This window comes from Camelus dromedarius, chromosome 14 (assembly GCF_036321535.1).
Source record: "Camelus dromedarius isolate mCamDro1 chromosome 14, mCamDro1.pat, whole genome shotgun sequence".
Lineage (NCBI taxonomy): Eukaryota > Metazoa > Chordata > Mammalia > Artiodactyla > Camelidae > Camelus > Camelus dromedarius.
Genome location: NC_087449.1, coordinates 14883341 through 14908222, shown reverse-complemented (window position 1 = coordinate 14908222; position 24882 = coordinate 14883341). Strand labels below are relative to the sequence as shown.

Sequence of the window (24882 nt, the reverse complement as noted above, 5' to 3'; positions counted from 1 at the left end):
CTTCCTCATTGTTTTTACATCTTCCATTCATATAGGGTTAACACTCTAATATAAATTAGGATTTGGTGAGCAGAAGAGAGAGTTACGCTGACGCTTAAAGCACCACATTTGCAGTGAAGAAAGGATGATCCAGGAGACAATTTCTAAAACAACAAAAAGCAGAATGTGCAAGGATTTTTTGTTTCATCACAGGAATGATGGATTTGGATAGTATAGTGGAAAAATTCCTAGACTGAGAATAGGACTGTACTGATTCACTCACTCACTCATTCAACAAATGTGTACTGATCACCTACTCTAAGCCTGTTCTAGGCACTGAGGACCCAGTAGTGAACAAAAACAAGATAAAAGTCCCTACCCTCAAGCAGTTTACTTCCTAGTACAGGGAGATGAGTAACAACAAATGGGGAAAGTTGTTTGGGCTAAGATGGTAATAGGTGCTCTGGAGAAAAAGAAGGCTAGAAAGAAGGCTAGAGGGTGACAGGTACTAGGGTGGGATCCTAGCTTTAACGAGGTCGCCAAGGGAGGCCTCACTGAAAAGGTAACCTGTGAAGGCAGACTTGAAGACTAGTGATCAAGCCATCGTCACCTGGAGAAAGAGCACCCTAGGCTGGGGACGGCCAAGTCAGGGCTGGGAAGTAGGGGCCTTCCTGGATTCTCTGAAGACAACAGGCGGTCAGCAGGGCCGAGAGCGGTGAGAAGGAAGGCAGCAGCAGAGGCGGTCAGAGGCGGGCAGACAGTGAGGGAGCCCGTAGGCCATTGTTAGCACTTTGCCTTTTAATCTGAGTGACCTGGGAAGCTACTGAGGGGAGAGGGCTTGAGCGAAGGAGGGACATCATGTGACATATTTAGCAGGATCACGCTGGCTGCTGGGTAGAGAACAGGCTGAAGGAGGCAGGAGGCAGGGCAAGAAGGCTGAGGATAGACAGGAAATAATCTCCCAGGTGGTTGAGCAAAGGACCACAGGATGCAATGGATATGGAAGTTCCTCCTAGAGAACACAACCCAGGTCGAATAAAAGACTTTCCCAGTGCCGTGCACCAAAGACGGCTATGCTTTTATGCCTCCTCCCTTTCTGAATGGGACTTTGTATCCTACTTTTCCTAGCCCCACTCCCCGTTGTGCATTTAGTATCAAGACCTGATAGAGAGACTATTCATCATCCATAGATCCTGGACTTTAGATTAAAGACAGTACCACTCAGAACTCTGGGCTCTCTCCCTTGGGAAGAAGCGTACTGTGGAGAAGGGAGGGATAGACTATGGAAGATACAGCTACTGTCCATTGCAGTCTGTGTCTCTTGTTTCATTTGTTCATGGTAAGGAGGCCACCCAGCCCACAACTACATTGCTTTACTCGTCCCTTCCTGCATGTAGAGTGAGCGTAAGAGAACTGAGGAGTCTGTGGCATATGAGTCGAAATGCAACATGTGGCCATACTGATGAGGCTTTAAGAGCAGCTTTATCCATCCTGTCTCCTCCTGGCAACAGGCTGCTGCAGCTGAGGACTTAAGGGATGAAAGAGCCACCAGATGAAAGGAGGCTGGAGGAGAGCGGCCCAACGACCACAAATACTGCCTTATACTCTATGTAACCAAAACGAGACTATTGTGTCACAGAAAACCTGGGGTTTATTACTTACAGTAGCTGGCATTACTCTTCCTAATACTGATATTGAGAAAAATATCTCCACTTCTCTGGGCTGCAGTTTGTTCATTTATAAAAATAGGTGGTTGGACAAGATAATTACTAAGGTTCCTAGTGATGCTAAAATGACTAATCCCTGCTTTTTTTAAAAAAAAAAATTGTATTTGAACAAACATGAGTTCATACTTCTATCTTCCCACCTTCCATAAATTCATTATTAATCACACACATACCCCGAACTCGAATGGAATTTCCAAATTCTTTCATCCAAGAATGTTTAAAATTGCTAATGACACCAGCGAGGCATTTCTCGGCCTTACCTGTGTGGTAGGGCACTGTAGGTTCACCACCACAGAGGGACTGGCACAGCTGAGCAGGTTAAAGTAAAACAAAATGGTCTTGTTCCTAAGAAAACAACATAATATTTTTAGTGATTGTGAAAATATTTCATATCATTTCAGACCCTCTATATATTTTTTAATACAACATGACCTTTAAAAATTGGCTTCATTTTCCCTAGACAGTTGCAATATATTCCTCAATTCCCCTTTAAGCTGCCTAACAATAAAGCACCTTTTTGTAATAGTAAAAAGTTGAAATAATCAAATTGGCCATTAACAGGGGATTGGTTAAATAAAGAATTCCAAGTCCATACAGTAAAAGACTATATTGCCATTGAAAACAATGTTGAAAAAAACATTTAACGGACGAATTTTAGGAAGCAATTTACTAAAGAGTATTAAAATATGATTTAATCTTCATTTGGCAAAAGCAGGTGTAGCAAGCATATCATATACAGAAACAAATTAATCTGAATGGTGGGATTATATTTGTTTAGATCATTTTTGTACTTTTATGGGTTTCCTAAAATAAATATGCATTATGTTGGTAATCTGAAAAAAGATAAATAAATTGAGTGATATTTTCTTTCTGTTCAAAATTCTGGTCAGTGGCATAGTGATGGGACAGACTGATGTGTGTTACCACTAGCACTGAGTGGAGGATTACTCTGCGTCTGGCAAGCCGTGGTTCTCCTTTAAATCTCAATTTCCTCATCAGCAAAATGGGGATAATACCAGCCTGACCTACTTAACAGTGGTGTTGAGACGACAAAAGATAATGTGTCATGGACTCAAGGCAAGTGGTTGTCCAACTTCTGTATGCGTCAGCAACACCTGGAATGTTTATTGAAGATTGTGATTCCTCACTCCTTCTCAACCTTTAAGAGCCTAAACCTTAGGATATACAGCCTAGGAATTCACATTTTCCCCTGCGCTTCCCAGTAGATTTTGATATAGGTGAATCTTGAGAACATACAGCCCTAAACATTCAAGAGGAGTGTTTCCAGAACTTTGTCAAGTCCCCAGCTAATTAATGTGACCACATACCTAGCATAAAATGTATACTAGACCATTGAGGAACACTTTTCCTGCTGACTCAGAATCACCAGGTAGGATCCAAATCTATAAAGGAAGCTCTCCACAGAAAATGTGGGCTAGATCCTTGCATCACTCCTACCCTCTTCCTGCCCCTGTTTACAGAAACAGGTGGGGGGAGGAGGTAGATTGGAGACAGCAGAGTTGCCAGAATACAATCATTATACTTAAGAGGATGTTCCCCCTTCCTCATTACAAATTACACAGAGGTCTGAGAGAATCTCTCATTGAGACTGAGGGTCCCTGTAGGAAGGGCAGACCAGCATCTCAGTTTCCATGTGGACACCCCTTTATGTGGCAAACTTACTAGTCAGCCCTCTGTGCCCATTTTAGCAGGGAAAAATGAGACCCAAAGAGATTGCAGAAGAGTTGAGATAAACCAATGGAGCAGAAAGAGGGCAGCATTGAAGCAGCCTGTTATGGGGGGACGTGGAGCCAAGTATATGGGCTTGCATCTTCCCGGTGGTACTTCATCTGACAAGAGACTGGAGGTGAATCACCAGGGGTGGAGCCAAAGTGGTTTGGTGGAGGGCAAGCCAATGCTGATTTCTCAAATCAAAGAACTCATCGGTGAGGATTTCCCCAGAGAATGTCCACTTGTAAGCCATGAGGGAGCTGGCCTTTGGATGCTTACCCCAAAGAGGGTGTCTATGGATGGCTAGTTACATCTTAGCTGCAGTAGCAACAACCATATGGGACTAGGGCAGTGTTCAGGAAAGTCACAGGTCCTCCTCCTCCCATCTGCCACAACACAAAGAAAGAGCTAGAACCAGAAGAGAGGGAAGAGAAACAGGCCCTCTCTCCCACTCTAAGTTCTCTTGCAGAGTTCAAACCTGAGCTGGGGAATTGGAAGAAACAAGGTTCGAATTTTAAATTGGACTACACTCAACTTTTTTAACAACAGAAAGGGTTTAGAAACTATGGAATCTATCCAAGATGCCAAAACAAGAAGAAAAGAATTTGAAAGAACATTGTTAGAGACAATGATAGGGGAAAAACAAACCCATTTCATGTTTGTAACCCCAATGCGCTCAGATGGCTCAAGAATCTGGCTATAAATTCACATACAATATGCACAAGGCAACTTCACGATTCCACAAGAGTCAGCTCAGCTCTTTCACCACCCAAGCAACTGTATCATCCACATGCCGCATGCGGTTCAGATTTGTACCTAAGGAAATGAATAAACCATTGCATGTCATGGATCACTGGAGTCCCCTAGGAGTAGTTAAAACTGAATGGTAAATCAGTAAGTGTCAAGGTCCCCCACAGGTAAAATTGATTTATAAACTGCAAAATGGCACATAAATTCAAGTTATTCAGCAGATTATACTTATCCTCAAGGGTAAAGTCTATACCGTGTTCATCTTTATATCCATCTACCTTGCCAACACTTAGCCTAGTACTTGGCCCATTCTAGACACTTATTAGACATTGTAGAATGAATGAGCTCAATTTCAGATTAACTGTTTTTTCAATATTTTAGAATCCTCCTTAGTTTTTCAGCACAAATCGATAGTCATTCTATCACAGTTTGATATTCTCTTAAGCATCATTGACCCTCAGATTCCTTAGGTACAAAGCAGATAGTGCTGCCTGCAGCTGAACAATTCCATGGAAGTGACTGAGGAAGGAAGTAACTCATTATTTACCTTGAATTATATTTCCACCATGAAATAACAAAATAGAAGCAACTACAAACTACTAGTTCAAGGTGATGTATGATGCACTTAAGCCCATCTCTCTCCTTTCCTCATGGACTCTTCTTTCCTTATGGAGACTCATGAGAATAAAAGAATAAAAGTACAAAAAGCAATAAGCCTCACTATATCAGCTAAGGATGTGGAGGATGGGATCTGCTCACAACTGCACAAGAGAGTTCAACAATTTCTGGAAGATGGAGAGCATGTGAGAACATGAGTGATGAATGCACCATAGAAAATAGACACAGAGAAAAAGGGATACAATATGCCTGTTAGAAATCATGACACTTTCTGGGCTTTAAGTTGAGAGTTAAGAAAGGTGGCCAAAAGTGAGAAGATTAATTGAAGGTTTATATACAGATCTACAGTGCAAATCAGCACCTCTCTGCTCCTCCCATACCCCTATACTTAGAATTCCAGCATCCAGGAAAAGTAGGCAAAAACAGAGGCCTCCTTTGTTGAATGAACCTTCTGGGGATAACAAGGCCTTTTGTGGGATTGGGTACCCCAGTTTACAACCCTTCACTTTCTGGCATTTAAAAGCCCACGCTGGACAGCCAGCTTCCCACCAGTACATGCTGGAGTGAAATCTGACAGCCAACACCATGTCACCACCCCATACTGGACAGAGGCCTCCCTGCTAACATAGCATCAGAGCAAATTCACACAAGCAACCCAATTCTTTCCTGAGTAAGAATGGATAACCAAGTAGCATCAGGAACTTAAGACAAATCAGAACATGACAGAAAAAGACTAAGGTAAAAAAAAAAAAAAAAAAAGAAAAGAAACCCTGATGCTGCATGAAATAAAAATAATTCAGGGCACAGGAGGGACCTTTAAAAATTATTTTCAGAGTAATTCAGGCAGATGATTCACAAAATAAAAATACTATGTTATTACAGAGGAATGCTTAGAAAAACAAGATGGCTTTAAGAGATTAAAAATATTATCAAAATTTAAAAAATCAAAAACAAAACTGGAAAAAACTTGAGAAAATTTCCTAGAATACAGAATAAGAAGTCAAAGATGGAAAATATACGGGGAGAAAAAAGAGGAATGAAGACTAATGCAAGAGGTCCAAGGTGAGACTTTCAGAGTTCCAAACAGAGAATCAATAAAATGGAAAAGATGAAAACAGCAAAGAAATAACTGAAGAAAAATTTCCAGAGCTGAAGAGTGTCATAGTTCTTTAGAACTGTTCTTTAGAATCATTGAGGACTGAACCAAAATAATTTTTTTATAAAAGACCTATATCAAATTGTGAGATTTTAGAACACCAAGAATAAAGAAATGATTTTAAAAGATTTCCCAGAGGAAAAAAGTCTCTCAAGGTATGTGAGTTAGACTAGCATTAGACACACTGGAAGCCAAAAACCATGGAACAATGTCTTCAATTTTCTGATAGAGATTGTCTTTCAAGGTACACTTCTAAAGCTAGACCATCAATCAACTATAAGGAGGGAGAAGAAAAACATTTCCAGGGACTTCTCAAATTTACTTCCTGTGCTTCCTCTTCTTAGAAAGATAATCAAGAATGTTCTCTATCAAAACAACGGTGTCAACAAAGAAAGAAGACAAGTTGGGATACTGAGGACAGTTCATGGGACATGCCTACACGAAAAAAAAAAGTTGTTTATCTGAAATTAAAGGGGATTCTGTGTTTTTATTTGCTAAATCTGGCAACTCTAGAAGGAGGATCCAATCTACTCAAGTAGAGAATGCCCAGAATTAAAGCAATACAGTAGGCCTAAAATTTACCAAGTCCTGAGTGGAACCAAAGGACAGAAGCTCTGCCAGACAGGTATTCAGAGAAAAGGGGGCCTCTGAAAAACAGGGCAATTGGGACAGCAGAGAAACCTGTGGTCCTGATAAAGACTATTCAAGAAAAAGTTGCTGGCAAATTAAACATTATACAAAAATGTCACTGTCCTGTGTTGAAAGAAGCAAATTAAAATGTAAGATGATGCTAAGCTGCAAATAAAGTGTAAGATTTGGCTTTGATATCAAGGACACAGTAGAAATGCAAGTGTAGGAGGAAGGTTATAGCTCAAGTGGTAGAGTGTATGCTCAGCACCCAAGGGGTCCCGGGTTCAATCCCCCATACCTCCTCCAAGTGGAAATCAATGAAGTCAACCTCATTACCTTCCCCTCAGGAAACAATGCAAGCAGGGTTTGAGGTTTCATTTGTTCCATAAATAAGAAATGCAATGTAATGAACAGTGAATAAAGTTTACAGATTTATTACAAAGTAAAAGTTTTATTTCTAACTTCTAGCATCAACCTCCCAAGAGAATATGAAAGATTCGGATGAAGGTGCAGAACTGGACTTTATGACAAACTTGATCACGTAAAGGGTAAATACAGAAAGTGGAAGGTGGAATGGGAAAGAAAGATGGAAAGAAGGGTATTGGGGATAATCTCCTCCTTTTACATAAAGAGGAGTTGGGATACTGACAAAAGTTAGTAGACCAAGCAATAGAGGCTTCAGTCTACTACTTACTAACTAAAAGAAAATCTAAAGGTAATAATTTAACTGTTAAATATGGGAGGAGGAGGGGGCTCAGGAAAACAGATCATGCAAATGAGTTAAATCTTCATTTTTCATAGCAGGTTATCAATGGATACTGCCTAAAATTAATAAAGCAGAAAATGAAAGAATATGCTTATGATTTAAAGTCATGCAAAAACTGCCAGAAGAACTAAGACCAGCATTATGGACTGAATGTTTGTGTCCCCCTCAAATTCATATGCTAAACGTGATGGTGTCAGGAGGTGGGGCCCGTGGAGGTGCTTAGGTCAGGAGGATGGAGCTCTCATGAATGGGATTAGTACCCTTACCAAAGAATCCTGAGAGAAGTCTCTTGTCCCTTCCTCCATTTGAAGATGCAGAGTGAAGGCGGCTATCTGCCAATCAGGGAACATGCCCTCACCAAGAACCTGACCATGCAGGCACTCTGATCTTGTATGTCCAGGCCCCAGAACTGTGAGAAATACATTTTTTGTTGTTTATTAACTACCCAGTCTAGGTATTCTGTTATAGCTGCCCGAACTAAGACAACCAGACACAGAAGAGATTATTTTTGTGGAATGAAATTGTGGGAAAGGAGTCCTAAGGCAGGAGACCATTGCTTTTCTTGCTTTTATGATAAGCTGTTCATTATTATTTGGTTTACTGTCACAGGCGTGTATGATTTTGATATAGATTTTAAAAATTAAACCACGTAGTAGGTCTGGGCTTGTAGTATGTTCAAGCAAAAAGATTTGTGAGACCTCCTTGCCATTTTATAAGAGCTTTTTCAGTGAACTGAAGACAAAGTTATTGTTTCCCTTAGATGCCAAATTGATGCAAAACTTAAATGGAAGAGCTTTGTCCTCTTAATCTTTCCTGTTTCCCTGTCTGAAGTTCATATTAGGAGGATGGGTATTTCAGTCCACCTAATTTGGTAATTGGGCTGCATCAGACAATATTCAAAGTTGTTTCAACACGTTTATAAGCTGAAGTTTTTGTAGTGGCCAGAAGGTGGCATCAAGATCAACTGAGTGCTTGCTTTTTAGTAGAAATCCCAAAGAAAAGGCTCATACCCAAGAATCATGAATAACTTCCCTGCAACTCAAAAGGCAGAGAAAGTTACACACATCAACAAAGCACATATTTTCCTCTGAGTCTGTTTTATCTGTTTCGTCATTTTAGGAAACTCCCAGTGTTTCCTCCAATATCCTTTCGGTTAGGCATGGATAGATAAAGCACAGAATGACCAAACTCTATCCCAAACACTGGCACACCATCTCTAAGCATGGAATTTAAGCTCAGTTATGAGGAATGTTTTTGAGAGTTAAGAGTCAAAGCATTGCTGTAAGTGTGACACCAAGGAGTGCAAATACTCTGTTACAGTCTAACAAGTGTGTCCTGGACTAAACTGTCTGGAGTGCCTAAATTGCTCACACATCCTAACATCGATGCATTCATTTCATTTTGCAATATATATCAATTATACTTCAATAAAAAAAGAAAATACACGCACATTTATTTGTATTTCTTTTTCAATTTAATGATACTTTTTACCAGTTTATGTTCAAGATTTTAAGGACTAGATTAAACATGGAACACAGAAAAGCAATTTCACTATCAACGTGCAGCGCTAAGGAGTACAGAATCTGGAAAGTCTGCTGTAGTCTTATGGAGGTTTCCCCTGTTTTGTAACAAGTTATTTTTCTCTTGCTGCTTTTAAGATTCTCTCCTTGTCTTTAACTTTGGACAGTTTAATTATAATGTTTCTTGGTAAGGGTGCACCTTATTTGTAATTTTCGGTGCTTCCTGGATCTAAATGGATGCACCTTATTTGTAACTTTCGGTGCTTCCTGGATCTAAATGTCTGCTTGCTTCCCCAGGTTAGGGAAGCTTTTAACCATTATTTCTTTGAAGAAGCTTTCTGCACTGTCTTTTTTTCTCCTTCTGGGACCCATATAATGCAAGTATTGATCCACCTGATGATGCCCCATGTGTCACTTAAGTTATCTTCACTCTTTCTCATTCTTTTTCTCTTTTTTTCCTCTGATTGGATAAATTCTACTGCCCTGTCTCAGAGTTTGCTGATTCCTTCTATGCTTACCTAGTCTGCTGTTGAAACTATTGATTTTTTCACTTCAATTTTTATATTATTCAATTCTGTGATTTCTGTTGATACTTTCTTAGATTTTCTATCTCTTTGTTGAAATTCTCACTTTGTTTATGCATTGTTCTGGCCTCGGTGAGCATGTTAATGACATTTATTTTGAATTACATCAGGGAAGTAATTTGTCTCTGTTTTATTAAAGTCTGTTTTTGGAGCTTTATCTGTTCTTTTGTTTGGAACATATTCCTCTATTTCTTCATTTTCCTTGCCTCTGTGTATTGGTTTCTGTGCATTAGACAGATTGCCTCTCAGTCTGACAGAGTAGTCTCCTGTAGGAGATGAACCTTAATGTTCAGCCTAGCCCCAGCTCTCAACTGTCTCTCAAACCTTTGTGCATGTACAAGTTGCCTTCTTTGTTCTTAGTGGCTCCTGTTAGTTGAGTAGTGCCAAGATCTGTCAGTGTCCCAAAGGGGTGGGTCTCAGTCAGCTCTAGATGCAGGCTGATTGGAAGCTGGACCCTCAGATACCAGCTTTTAAAGTATGTAAATAGATCCCTTTCTGGGAAAGACTGGGAAAATAGGCATTTCTGTCTGCTCCCTTTGCACTGATCACTGAGGGGATAGCCAGTATGTGAGACTGATGCATGAAAGCCCCAATGGCCATTAGAGCCAGATCGAGGGGTGTATCCCCTGGGTGGCAGTTGCAAGAGCTGGGGCACTAGATGTGTGCACAGGTTCCTTCCAGGTAGTCAGTAAAAGCTCGAGCTGCCAGAGGGAGAACACAGAGACAGTGCCCACCGGCCTCCCTAAACCTCTGTGGAGGACTGAAGTCATCCCCTAGACGTGTGCCAGTTAGAAGTCTGACCCTCAGTCAGCAGCTTTGGAAGTATGCAAATAGCCTTCTTTCAGGAACAGACTGGGAAATGGGTGTTTCCGTCTGTTCCCTCTGAGCTGAGCCTGGAGGGATTAACCACAAGGCGCTCTTGTAAGCTATTAAGAACTTCTTTGTTTGCTATAGTCTTTTGGGTCTGTGGATCCAAGGCTCCTGGCTTTCAGAGCTGGGTGTTTTGGGGGCCTGTCCCTAGGGTCAGAGTCTTAAAAGCTGGGGCACTAGATATGGAGTCCAAACCTTTTAGTTCTGAGGCATAAGCTGGGATTTGGGCATTCCCTCCCAATTGTATGGCGCTGTGCCAGGCATGGGGTTTATGGTAAAACTGTGTCTCAGCCTTTCCTACCCATTTGATGTGGGTATTTCTTGTTCACCTGAGACGTAGGAGTCACTCAGCTTGTTTCTGGATTTCTTTCAGAGGGAACTGCTCTGTGTGTAGCTATCAATTCAGTGTGTCCATGGGAGGAGGTGAGTTCAGAAGCCTCCAATGTTGCCATCTTGGACTGGAACTCTCTCTGAAATCCACAGATTTTTTGACTGTATCCCTGAAGACTGAGAAATCCTTGAAGAAAACTCTTGTCTTATTTCCTAGAGTACGTCCAACATTTTGTATAACGACTGGCCCTTCGGAGACCTCATGAATGATATAATATTGAAATTGAAAGTGCTTTGTAGAAAGAGAGGACATGCAAGTTTCACCCTAATTACTGTTCTCTCATTTAATTTTTTTGTACTGTTACCAGAAAATTAAGGCCAAGTAGGTTGTATCCCCTGTCCACAGGTCAATAGTGGAAGGAAGTAAACTTAAGATTTGACACGAGAGTATGTATTTTTCTTCAACAGACTATTTTGTCTGTTTTTCTTTCAAAGGGCTTTAATAAGTAAGGTAATTGCCTCAGCGCATGTACTTTAAAGATGTTCATTTTTGGAAAATTTGGAAAGAGTATGAAAGTATAACATTTTTGGTAGAATCTTGTAATGCATATTAATATATAAATAAGAAATAAAAATTACTCATAATTCTATTTAATGGTATCTGTCATTAATTCTTTTTCAAAATAAAAAAAATTCAATATTTTCCTCCCTACATGCTCATTGTGAACAATTAAAACAGTTCAAGATATAAATGAGCAATAAGAATGGTCTTCTAAAATGTAAACTAGATTGTATCATTCTCCTGCTGAATACCTTTCTATGTCCTTCCTGCACTTACAAATAATCCAAATACTTTAAAGGGCACATAGGACCACAAAATCTGACTCTTACCTGCTTCTCAGACATTTGCTCATTCCTCTGCCCTCCTTGTTTGCCACATTTCAGCCTCCCAGGCTTCCTTCTGTTCCTGCAGTATCATAGGCTCATTCCTACCTCAGGACCTTTGCCCTTGTCTCTGGCTTTAAAGCTCCTACCAGGGTTTAAAGGGTTAGTTTCTTCCCAGTCTTCATATTTCAATTTAAAAGTCACCTCCTCAAAGTCCTAACCTGCCCCGTGCAACCATGAGGCAGCTCACTGTATAGCAGTCATTCTATAGGGGGCCACCTGTTTTGGTTTTTTCTTTATAGCATTTATCACAATTTGAAATTATCTTGTTTGCTTACTTCTTTACCACAGTTGCTCTCTAATTGAAAGTAAGCTTTATGAGTTCAGGTAGCTTGTCTATTTGATTGCAGTATAGCCTCAGCCTTTAGAACACTTTCTGGGACATAGTAGTAGCTCAAGAAATCCATAAATAAAAATATAATCCCACTACCCAGAAATAATTACTGTAAGCATGTGTATATCCCTGCATATTTAGGTGTTTTTATTTACATGATATTCACATATCTCATAAGGCAGAATTTACTACACATTACGTTTTAGTAACCTGACTTCTTGAATTAACAATATATCATGAACATATTTCCGTGCCAATAAATATATCTCTATTCAATCATTTTTAATGATTAAATAGTATTTTATTGTATGACTGTACAATAACTCACTTAATCAATCTCTTATTGATAGACATTTAGGCTGTTTCCATTTTATTATTACTATTTCATAGTACCTATAATATTAGAAAAGCTTATGCAAATTTCCATTAGTAAGTTTCTAGGAGAAAACTGCTGAAGCAAAAAGAATATATAAATTTGATAAATATTTAATAAAATGTGATAAATATCATATTGCAGTACCACCAGTAGAAAAGAAGATGATTTTTCCCCCCTCACTCTGGTCAACCTTGGAAATTTTAACATTTTATATTTATTTGACAACCTAATAAGCTAAAGTAATACCTCTTTATTTTGCATTTGTTTTTTTAACTGTGGTTGAATAATACTTTCTATTATTACTGGCCATTTATTATTTCCTATTTATTACTTTTGCCAACTTCTATACTGAATCAATTGAATGATCATCTTTTTCTTCTTGATTTTGTAAAACCAGTTCATATAATAAAGCTACTGACCCGTTTTCAGGTATATATGTTGAAAAAAATTTCTTCCTGAATTGCCATTTATCTTTTAACTTTGTATGCAGTGGGTTAAAGTGGGTTTGCTTTGTGTGATAATATACTTTAAAATTTCTGTTACATTTTCTGGCTTTGGTGTCATGTTTAGAAAAAGCTTCTTTACCCCATTACTTACATAAATATACCCCTGCATTTTCTTGTTACTTTTTTGGTTGTATATTTTATACACAAAATCTTCAATGTTTCAGCACTCATTTTGGTGTAAGGTATGAGATAAATATCCAATGTTATTTTATATTCAAGAATATAAATAACATTTCAGTCGATTCAACAACACTTATTTAATAACCCATTTTTCTCTATTTACTTGAAATCCCATCTTTATTATATTCAGAATGTATATCTGTAATTGTATTCTTTCTGCCTAGTTCTACCATAGTCCCATGCTGTTTTTAATCATTGAAATCGGATATATTCACTTACTATTAAAAACTCTAAGAGTCATTTAAAGTACATTTCCTTTAAAATTTTCAAATTAATACACATTTATATGAGAAAACAACTGAGAGGCTTAAAATATATATATTGGAATAACATAGGTGGTTCAGAAATCAATATATAAATTTACTATATGATGATTGTGGTATCAGAAATCAGGGAGGAAAAAGAGCGCATTTTTCAACAAACTATTCTGAGATCATTGGCTCTGCAATTGTGAAAAAAAGAAAGTTTGATTCCTACTTTATTCAATAATGCAAAAATAAATTCCAAGTGCACTGGAAATTTAAATATAAAAAAGGAAATAATAGACATACTGGAGGAATATAGGTAAATGTTATTTTCAGGGGGAAGAAGGCAATCATAATCATGACACAAAATCCAGAAACTATAAAGGAAAATTAAGATAATCAGCTCTTAAAAATATATAAACATAGATTTTTAATGGCTCCGTTATATTTCATTAAATAAATTGGCCATTGGCCGTATTTTACTGTCATCCACATATTGTAGATAGCTCTATAGTTTCAATATATTGTTATGATAAATAATACTTTTATGAACATGTCTGTGTTACACCAGGATTATCTTTGAATGATTTTTAAGTACTGAAATTTGTGGTATCCCATTTTTGTTGGAAATAAGTGGGACACTGGCTTAGGTCTGGGAAACACTGTTACAGAGGCCTTTTTAGAAATAGCCTCTTTTAAAGGACTAGAGATTTAGAGATTTGTATGATCTTGTTACCACCTGCTGCTTTCTTTGTCCTTCGTCATGTGAAGGTTCTGTTGGCAACATCTAGGAATTTTTGAGTTACTGAGGTTAAGAATCACCACTCTAGACCAGGGCCTAGTCTAGTTGTCTCTAATAGGCAACAAAGACCTTCCGTAGAAGTCAACTTATCAACCATAAACTCAACCTGGTATGATTAAGGATCTGCCTCTGCCCAACACCCCCACCCACCACCCAGATTTCTGGTTTATCTTGATTGTCCGATAATTCTATTCTGTGAATTTTGTTAACTCTTTTTAAAATCAATTTTTTAAAAATCTGTTTATCTCTTGGAATAATAATCTCTATAGTTAAGGGTAGGCAACTTGGGGAGACAATAGAAATATTCTGAGCCTTGTTTTTTGCTGTTTTAGAGATAAAGAGAGCTGTTGTTGCTTTGGGGTTTTTGTTTGTTTTTTTTAACCCTTTCAATACCAATTTTTATAGAAACTGAATTGGTTATGAAGAACCAGAGATCTAGTGAAAATTCAGGTACTACCAGAGAATAAATGGACTGGTGGGAAAGGAGAGAAAATTTTTCTAAAAATACGAGATTTATGTTTTTGTTTTGTTAATGATAAATAAATAGAAAACTTGCTTTCAGAAATGAAAATTTCTGTTATGATTAACATCAGAAAGGAGTTTGATGGAACATTCTCCCTTATTTGTTTCAGCTACTCAGGGTCATTGTCAGCAGCAGGCTAGTTGCCATGAAAAGTCCTCCTGCCTCTCACTGAAGACTTTCTAGGTGTGCCCTTCACTTTGAAAGGTGGAGTAATTTGTAAGTAGATACTGTGGCAAAAACAATTCTAACAATTGCACTGTCTAGCTTTCTAGCAGCTACTCAGAACTCAGGCTTCCAATAGCCCATGTCGTGAGGCATTTTAAAATACAGCTTCTGATGAAATCACTGGTCTAATGTATCCATTAGAATGATATTTTTACTAAGCAGAGTCTTTATGCATTCCAATAAAGTGCTGCGTAACAATGACATCTTGTCATAAGTTGTATGGTATGAAACCTCCCAACTGCTTATAAACTGTCTCCAGGAAAAAGGGGGAGGCAAGTCCTTTTTTATGAATTTCAATCTTATGAAGTCTGGTAGGATTAATGCAAAAGTGATTTCTAGGTTCCAGCTTAGACAGTAAAATCAAAGCAAAGCAAAGCAAATTAGTCATACTCACTCATTAGAGGTGCCCTTTTGGCCACAAAATTGGCCCTGGCTGTCTGTAGGATAGGCCACTCTCCTGGGGTCGCCATTGACCCAGGCTGCAGGAACAAGAAAAGACAAAAATTAGCAACAGCTGGCTAAAGGCAGTCTGGATTTGAGAAATTAAAATGCAGCACTGCAACACACTAACCTCTCCCCTCGGTCACAAAAGATTATTGATTTCCTTCAAAGAGTAATTTCTTAATGAAAAGTAAAATAAAATATGGATGAATCAGTCAGAAAGCACATTTCTTATTCTCTCAGGGTTCATCTGGGTGGTAGCCAAAACATGAGGTAATGCACTTAGAAAATGACATTTATTAAAATGTGGATTAGAGGGCATACTACAAATGCTTGGTTGGCAAGAAGTCACTTTTTCTAGGGCTCAAAACTAAATGACTTCAGAGCAGAGCTAATAAATGTACAGTAAATATTATGAGGTAATTCTTTTGGGTTATACGTAAGTCAAGACCATTAAAATTCAAAGGAATGAAACTATGATACCGAATTCAAATTGACTAGTTCTTTATGATTCCATGTGACATTATAAAGGCAAACAGTGGCAACTTCAAAGGCAACACATAATAAAAATCTACTGTACATTTTGTCTGATAATCTTAAAGCTGCCTATAAACATCAAGTGTTTTCAGACTTCATGAAATTGAAGATTTGATTCTGTTTTCTCTGCAAACGCAGGGTGGGCTCTACCTCACCCTTATTTTCTCAGAATTATAAACCTGCCAGCTGGACTAGAAAATCACAAAGTAACATGCATTAGCTAAATTGGGCAGTACTCCCTAATTCTAGCTGAATGTTTCTAATTTCTTTAATTTGATTAATGCAGTTCCTAAAATCTGGGAAATGCGTTGGTCACCTAATGCTTGCCTCTGCATATGGAAAACTTATCTCTCTGTCCTTTGCTGCCTTTAACATTTGCCCAGCTATCTCCTTACCCACATTTAATGGATTTGACAGTTCCTGTTACAATTCAATCACTCTTATGTACACGGCCTGTGTGACTTGGGAAGATAAAAATAAATCAATTCTGAATGAGAATTTTAACATGGAAAAGAAATTTTTCTCAATAATTTTTCTCATCCATCCAAGCCTTTCCTTTTGGTATCTAAGTACCCTGAAAAGTCTCCTTTGTCTATTTCTTTCTCCAATGTCATAGAGGCTAAATCAGTTTCATCTGCTAATACCTTCTTATAAAATCTGACTCACTCAGGCAGCTCTCTGCTGGCAAATCCTCCCATCTTTAGTTCCCAGAATAAAGTGGACTATAAATAAGGCATTTAAATGACATCTGAGTGTTCAATGTACAATGTCTCCAGACACTATTTTATTAAATTCTGATTTTATATCTTAGTTTGTCAAATACCTAAGAGATCTAATTTTCCCTGAGTCTATATTCTGCAATATGTTTCTTTTAACTTTATCCCGAAATGTTTTATTCCTTTTCTATACAATTATTAATTCAACATGGGCACCTAAAGAAACATTTGGATTGCTAGGTTTGCTACTTAATATTTTTACGATCCTGAACAAGTCACTTAAATGCTTTAGTCTTGGCTTTCTAATTTTTTCCAAAAAAAAAAAAAAGTATAATAATACCCAGCCCCAAAGATTGTTGCGATTATGAAAGAAGACAATGAACGTGGGATGCCTAAGGTGGTGCTTGCATGCAAGACAGACTCTGATATTAGTTCCTGTCTTACTTGGGTTTCACGGAAACCCAACACTGAGACAAGGACTTCGAAGCAGGTTGTTAATTTGGGAAGTGATTCCAAGAAGCTTAAGTGGGAGTGAGAGAGAATGAGGCCAGGAAGCCAATAAAAATGCACATTGACAAGTGGGATCCTGTTGTGGGAAGATGTGACTCCCTGCTGCTGCGGACCTTCTGAGGAACCATGTAGAACATGTGCCCACGTGCCCATATCGGTGGGCGTGGTGCAACCACCCACCACTGCTGCAAGCAAACTTGGAGGGACTGAGCGGGTGTGGGGAGGGGTATCAGCAGCATCTGCTGTCGTTTAATTTCCCTTTTTCATCATCAGTCAATCAATTAAAGAATTCACTAAGTGACCACTATGTATCCTGTACTAGAAGTCAGTACCAGAATAATTTATGTCCGAGTTCTCAAGGAACACATGAAAAGGAAAGAATAAAATTTATAGAAGGCTTGGAGAAGAGGTGGGATCTGGGAAAGACTGGAAGATGACTAGGATTTGAGAAGGAATAAGGAAGGTGACCAGGAGTAGGGGAGGAATTACAGGTTGAGGAAATAGAGTAATAAGAAGAGCATTAATTTACTCATTGCTCACATGTGTCAAGTACTATGCTAAATATGGCATCCATTTCTCACTTGAGTCTCACAATGACTCCATGATAGAGGCTCACAGTGATGCTAGGAAGTAGATGTTATTTTCATCTCGGATTTTATTTGCAGCTTGGGGTTTTATTTGCTCCTCAAGATTATCCAGCTTTTAAGTGGCATACAACAGGGTTTGAACTTACATGGGTTGCTCTCCAGGGCCCATGCTTTCAACACTAGACTATTGTCCCTGTAAATGCTGCTTACTAAAGGATTAGGAATGAGCTTGTTAACAGTGGGAAACAACAAGGATATCACCTAAATGAGGAGCAGCAGTATGTTAGACACATATGGTAGGAAAGGCGATGACACGGGCAATTTTGAAACCTTCGCCATTTGAAAAGAAGAACTTTGTACTTGGCAGGTGAAGGAGAGTCGACAGGGATTTGATGCCCAGCGATAAAGGAGAGGAGGAGGAAGATGGAAGTGTCAAGGGAAAAGTGCTCCTTCTGGATTTCGTAGTTTGGAATTGTGGCAAGTGGCTGTTTATGAAGCTGCTGCTACACCTCCCCACATTGCCCCTGGCACAGAAGTTTTGCTGCAGATGGTCTGTCTGAGCTGGAACATCAAGTCTTTGAGCTGAAAGCTACAAGGGCCAGTTCAACCAAGTCATCTCGGTCAAGGGTATCTAGTTTTCTTTATCTTTCCCACTAAGTCCCCATCTCTCTACACCTCCACTGGAGGAATATAGCAGGGGAATAAAGAGGAAAGGAGATATGCAGTAGCAGTCATTTTTGGCTGCTAGTAAAGGGCTTCTCTTTAGTAAAGTAAGCAAAGTTAAGGACTTTTCCCATTCTACTCCCTTTCTTGGAATTTCTCTGTTCATGGAACTTCTAGAACTGTGCTGCCCAATATGGTGGCCACTAGCTACACATGACTACAGAGCACTTAAATGTGGCTTATCTGAACTGAGACAGACTTACTGCAAAATACATGCCAGGTTTTAAAGACAGTATGAACAACAGAAAAAAAGAATGTAAATACCTCATTAATAATGTTTATATTGATTACATTTGAAATAATATTTGGTTATTTAATTTAATAGGGTATATTATTATAACTAATTTTATCTGTATCTTTTTACTCCCTTAAATGTGGCTACGAGGAAATTTAACATTATACTTGTGACTCACGTTATGTTTCTCTTAGAAGATGTTCTAGACTACTTCCCCACAAAGGTCAAGGGTTTCTCAAATAAGGTGATTAATAGTGCCATAGCAACACCGATTTGTATGTCAGTCCTTCTCAAACCCTTCATATCCAACACATCCTTTTTATAAAAATATTTGACAGTGTTCTTTTTATAATCTTGAAATAATATCCACACATAACTCACCCCCCCACATACACACTTTATCTTTAAAAAAAAAAACATAAGGGGTACTAACTATGATGTAAATGAGAAATAAGAATTTATAATGAAAGAGCGTCCATATCAATCTGCAAATGCTCATATGTGACAAACCAGAAGACATAATGAAAGAGGCGCCTGCACCTATAGGCAGGATCCCTGAATGTAACGGTTATAACTGCGGGAGGACTGAGGCATAGTGTGTAGGAGACAAGTGGTGTTGTCGATGATGCGATTTTTCCTACGTGAACAAATTTTAGTAAATTCTAACCAAAAAGAGTACAATCTTTCCTCAAATTCCCTTGGTAGTTATTAAAATGCTATTCATGCAAAAATGAAAATGAGCAATTTTAAAACAGAAGTTCCAAATTCAAATATTTAAAAGCAAGTTGTCACCCACAGGAGTGGGGCAACGGGAGAGTTAGACAGGGAGTGGGGCAACTCTTGGTTGTGCAGAGCTGCCCCAGATGTTGGCAAACATCTATCTCCTCTGGCTCCCACCCACTCACCACATGACTGTGGTACCTCCAAAACATTGTGACAATCAAAAGGTGAACTCAAATTTTCCAAAAGACCCACTCTGCAGTGGTGCTGCTCCAGTGAAGAGCCACTGATTTAGGTGTTTATTCACACTCTTAAAAATCTCAAAAAATATGTAGATTCCACATTGCCTGTTCTTCTCCAGGATTTTTGAGGGGATATGCTATCATGGAGTTCTTTCTTATAAGTTAAGTCCATGTACTTTTAAAAAATTCACTAGTTTTATTTTTTTTAGATTCTACATAAAAGTGATATCATATAGTATTTGTCTTTCTCTGTCCGACCTTATTCCACTAAGCGTCATAACCTCCAAGTGCATTCATGTTGTTGCAAATGGCAAAATTTCATTCTTTTTAATGGCTAGGTAGTATTCCATGGTTTTGTGTGTGTGTGTGTGTGTGTGTGTGTGTGTGTGTGTGTGTGTATGTGTCTTCTTTCACATCTTTATCCATTCATCTGTGGATGGACACAAGTTGCTTCCATATCTTGGCAACTGTAAATAATGCTATGAACACTGGGGCATCGGGGTACATGTATATTTTCAAATTAGTGTTTTTGTTTATTTTGGACATAGACCCAGGAGTGGAACTGCTGGGTCAAATGGTAGTTCTATGTTGTTGTTGTTGTTGTTTTGTTTTGTTTTGTTTTGTTTTTCTTTTTTTTGAGAAAACTCCATACTGTTTTCCACAATGGCTGTATCAGTTTACATTCCCACCAACAGTGTAAGAGGATTCCCTTTTCTCCACATTCTTGCCGATATTTGTTATTTGTGTTCTTTTTGATGATAGCCATTCTTACCAGTATGAGGTGATATCTCTTTGTGTTTTTAATTTGCATTTCTCTGACGATTAACAATTTTGACCATATTTTCATGTGCCTGTTGGCCATTTTTATGTATTCTTTGTAAAGATGTCTATTTTAAAATTTGTATGGAAACACAAAAGATCCCAAATAGCCAAAACAATCTTTAGAAAGAAGAACAGAGCTGCAGGAATCACGCTGCCTGACTAAAGACTACAATACAAAGCTACAATAATCAAAAAGTATGGTAATGACACAATAACAGACACATAGATCAGTGGAATAGAATAGAGAGCCTTGAAATAAATCCACACATTTCTGGTCAGTTAATCTACAATAAAGGAGACAAGAATATACAATGGAGAAAAGACAGTCTCTTCTATCAGTGGTACTGGGAAAACTGAACAGCTACATGTAAAAAAATGAAATTAGAATACTCTTTAACACCATATGCAAAAATAAACTCAAAATGGATTAAAGACATAAATGTAAGACTGGAAACCATAAAACTAGAATAAAACAGTCTGGACACTCTGACATAAATCATAGCAATAATTTTTTGGATCTGTCTCCTAAGGCAAAAGAAATAATAATAAAAATAAATAAATGGTGCCTAACTAAACTTTAAAAGATTTTGCACAGCAAAGGAAACCATCAACAAAAAGAAAAACTACAGAATGGGATAAAATATTTGAAAATTATATGACTAATAAGGGGTTAATATCCAAAATATATAAACAGTGCATACATAAAAAAAAAAAAACCTCAATTAAAAAATGGACAGAAGACCTGAATAACCCCATTTATTTTTATTCAGCTGATCATCATACATGGTGGCTTTCAAATATGTCCATAAATTATTTGACATTTTTTCTTCAAATAGTGGTGCTTAATTCTCCATCCTTTGAGTGTGGACTAGACTTAGAAACTTGCTTCTCATGAATGGCATGTGACAGAATAACATTTGATGACAAGAGTAGTCATAATAGGCAATGCAGCTTCCTCTTTGCCTCTCCCTCTAAGATCACTAGCTCTAGGGAAAGCCAACTGCCATGTCCTGAGGGCTCTCAGACAGTCCTACAGAAAAGCCCACGTGATTGTCAGAAGTCAGTGAGAACCGAAGCTTCCTGCTAACATCCCAGCAGGGGGCCATCTAAAAGGTGGCGTCCTCCACAGTCAAGCCTTCAGCTGACTGCAGCCTTGGCTTACATGTTGACAGCTACCTCATGAAGGACTCAAAGCCCTTGCCACCCAACTAAGCTGTTCCCAATTCCTAACCACAGGAACAGTGAGATAAGAAATGTTTGTTACGATATGTTGCCAAGTTTGCGAGTAATTTGTTATTCAGCAATAGAAAATTACTACATAGCTTTTAAAAATCTTTCATATACTTGAAAGAAGCAGTGAAATCATCTTTCTCTCCTTCAACCTAAATATTCACAATAGTTAAATTTTCTTTCTATTTGTTTCGTCTTGTTTTAAACTCATAGCTACAATTGCTAGGACTTAAGTATTTTTTGTGTGTCTTCACTATATGATTTAATACATGGAGCCTGCAACTTAATTTCAAAAATTCTTTAGGGCTTAACCAATTATACAGTATCTGATATCTATTTATCTTAATTCTTAAGAGAAAGAAGTTAGTATGAAAAGGCTTATCTTAAAGTGCTGGTCTAGAATACGGTCAAACTCCCATTCATTCACTCATTCATTCATACTGAATTGTCAATCATCATATTCCTATTAATTTAAATATTCATTCATTCATTGGGCCTTACTATGTGGTAGGCAAATAAACACTGAAGATACAGAAGTGAACACGTTCATATTTAGTATAATACTATTTTGTAACAAACACGTTCTCCCTAAGGAAACTATGTATCACCCTGATTGGCCAGGGCAGAGGGAAGATGGCTTCAGAAAAATGATAATGGATTTGCTTAAGCTTAACCAAGTCATGACCTTAATTTTAGCTGCTGTTCAAGTTGTAGTCACTCTACTAGAAAAAATCCATAACAGCCTCTGCCCCCTTGGATGCAGCAATTTCTCTAACAAAAGCTTCCCTTTCCCAGTAAGTAAAAAACGCCAGGAGCATCTGCTTGTCACTTGGAAGGGACAGTGCTGTATCCTCGCTATCTTCCCTCAAAGTCACATGACCTCCTAGGTCTTTGTCGCAGTTTAGTCTGCAGGGTTTTAATATTACCTTACTTCACAGGCTACCACACAGATTCCCTGCACTGATGGCATCACACTGATAAGATCTGGAGAATACTGGATAGCATGTGATCTTGCTGCCTTACAAAGACATGTGGGTGCTAATGGATGGGAGAGAGATCTCACGAAAATACAGGGGTCTTCCAGTAAAGACGTGAGGGTCCAGCAGTAATACCGCCTCCAAAGTAAAAGATAAGTTGCTGCACTTTGCATTCTCTGTTATCATAATAGAGGCACAGCGTTTAACAGCTGCCCCAAGAAATAAAGTGTTTTTCAGATAATCCAGGTTACTGTGCAAGCAGGTCTGCTGCTAAGTCTGTAGGGCAGAATGGATTCAATGGCACTTAAAATATCTGTCAGAGAGCAGGATGCTATAGGCGACCTGTGGCAAATGCCCTTTAAGAGAATCACAGTGGGAGGTTCCTATACTTTTGGAGAAAATCCATGTCCTTTCAGCAAATAACTGTTCTTCCTTTGAGAAGTAGCTCCTGAACCTTGAACGATCACCTAATGACATGAGAGGCTCATCAATGAATGAACGTTATCCGATCCGTCAAGCCTAAAGTTGTCCGTGCCCAGCAGCACTCCGTTACTGAGCAGAAGTGGTATGTTCACACGATGCGTGAGAAGGTCATGAGGGCACAAGAAAGTTACACAAGAAGACTGCTCACAATAACAGTGTGTCGACTCCTCAGGCACTGCTTTAACACACGCCTATGGCTCATTAAAAGGTCCCTGCGATTCTTTCACTAGGAGGGGAAAAAAAAAAAAAAAACAGATTTATAGATGAGTATGGAGAAGCTGCTGGCTCTGACCAGGCGACATTTTTCTAGGTATCTACTTTGACTGAACAAAAAGATGACCAGAACTGTTTATCTGTTCATAGACACAGGTCAGTGATTTGGCCATGTTATCACAAGCTGGAAAAGAAAAAAAAAATTAAGCAATGGGAAGGAAGTTTGAGAAATACTTAGAAGGACTGACCTCAAAATGGACCCAGAATATGAAGATATTTATGTATCATGCTGCCGCCTAGTAAAGACCCCTCTGCAGAGACAGCTTTCAATAATCAGATGGAAAAGTACTTGTGTGATGATTTTGTGGAAAAAATAATCATGATGATAGGGATGAAGATTATGTATGGGTTTTGGACAACAGGATTTTTATTCACAAAGACTGACCTGGTTCCCAACAAAGCTTATGTGACAAATGTGTCAGCACTGTATGACCAACCCTGAACTCAATCCCCCAGAAGAGTCAGCCTTATGGACCAGTAGAACACCCTATGGGAGATCCAAGGTAGATGTGTTTTTAAGTATTAGTCACTCTCTGGTAAGTCCCAGAAATTACTGGTGAAGTCTTTTGACAGTGGAGGTACCAAAAAAATCAGACACAGGGTCAAAAGACAGCAAAATTTGGTTGATGTTATCTGTATCCACAGACCAGGGAACTTGGAAATACATGTGCTTTTCTTAAAAATAACTTTAAAAACACCAGACCGTATGAACCTATTTGAATAAAATGATCACCATCTCTTTTGGGAGAAAAAAGCATCACCTAGGAAGCAATACCCTTCAAGGCTGGGTTGCAGGATCCTAGCAGGAAACAGATGTCATATTCACACAGGATAATTGCAGAGAGTTTAATAAAGAAATATTTCCAAAAGGTATGGGCTGAGTTAAGGAAAACAAAGAAGCCAGAGGCTGGCAACAACAAGGAGTCGTTTTTTACCTCTAGGCCTGAAGGGGCAAAGGAGGGAGGAGTTCCCCAAATCCAGAGACAGAAGCCAAATGAAGAGAGCTGATGAATGGGACTTGGGGCTCAGGTAGAGGAGGGAGCTAACCTGCAGTGACCCATCAGCAAGGGAGTCAGAGGATTAACTTCTGCAAAATCATTCTCCCACCCTTCACTCTACTGTTGATGCCTCCCACAGACCAAGCCAGACTGGGAGGCAGAGGACAAGAGAGACTGTTGACATCATCACAAATGCCAGCTCGTCAGGGAACAGAGCAGGGTGAAGAGGCGGGGAAATGGAAATACCCAGCCCACACTCTGAACAAGTGAGACCAGCCTACACACAGGGGAACGTCAGATATATTCAGCAAGACATTTCGGACTTCATTAAAGACAAACAAAAACTACCAGAGATACAATGTTTTCAGACCCTCCTTTGTCAGCATTTACTGCTGCATAGGATACACATTCCAACTTCCAGAGTCTGTAAAATGGAAGGGGTGAGAGTAGGAAGTAAAAGATGGGACAAAGAATATTTTTAAAACAAATTTGTAAATAACAACAACAACAATAATAATAATACACAGACTTGAAAGAAAATGGAAAGCCCACCAAATAACCAAGAAACTAAATTAGGCTTTTCACAATATC

General features: G+C 38.6%; 1 protein-coding gene across 1 annotated transcript in view; it reads right to left on the bottom strand.

Annotated features, from left to right (window-relative positions):
* SLC44A5 (solute carrier family 44 member 5) overlaps window positions 1-24882 on the bottom strand; it is a 158643-nt gene that overhangs the window by 43603 nt on the left and 90158 nt on the right. The window contains exons 3-4 of the mRNA XM_064493447.1: window positions 15192-15276; window positions 1967-2051 (exon numbers count right to left, since the gene is read on the bottom strand). Of these exons, the coding sequence (XP_064349517.1) occupies window positions 1967-2051; window positions 15192-15276 (170 nt within the window). The remainder of the gene's footprint in view (window positions 1-1966; window positions 2052-15191; window positions 15277-24882) is intronic.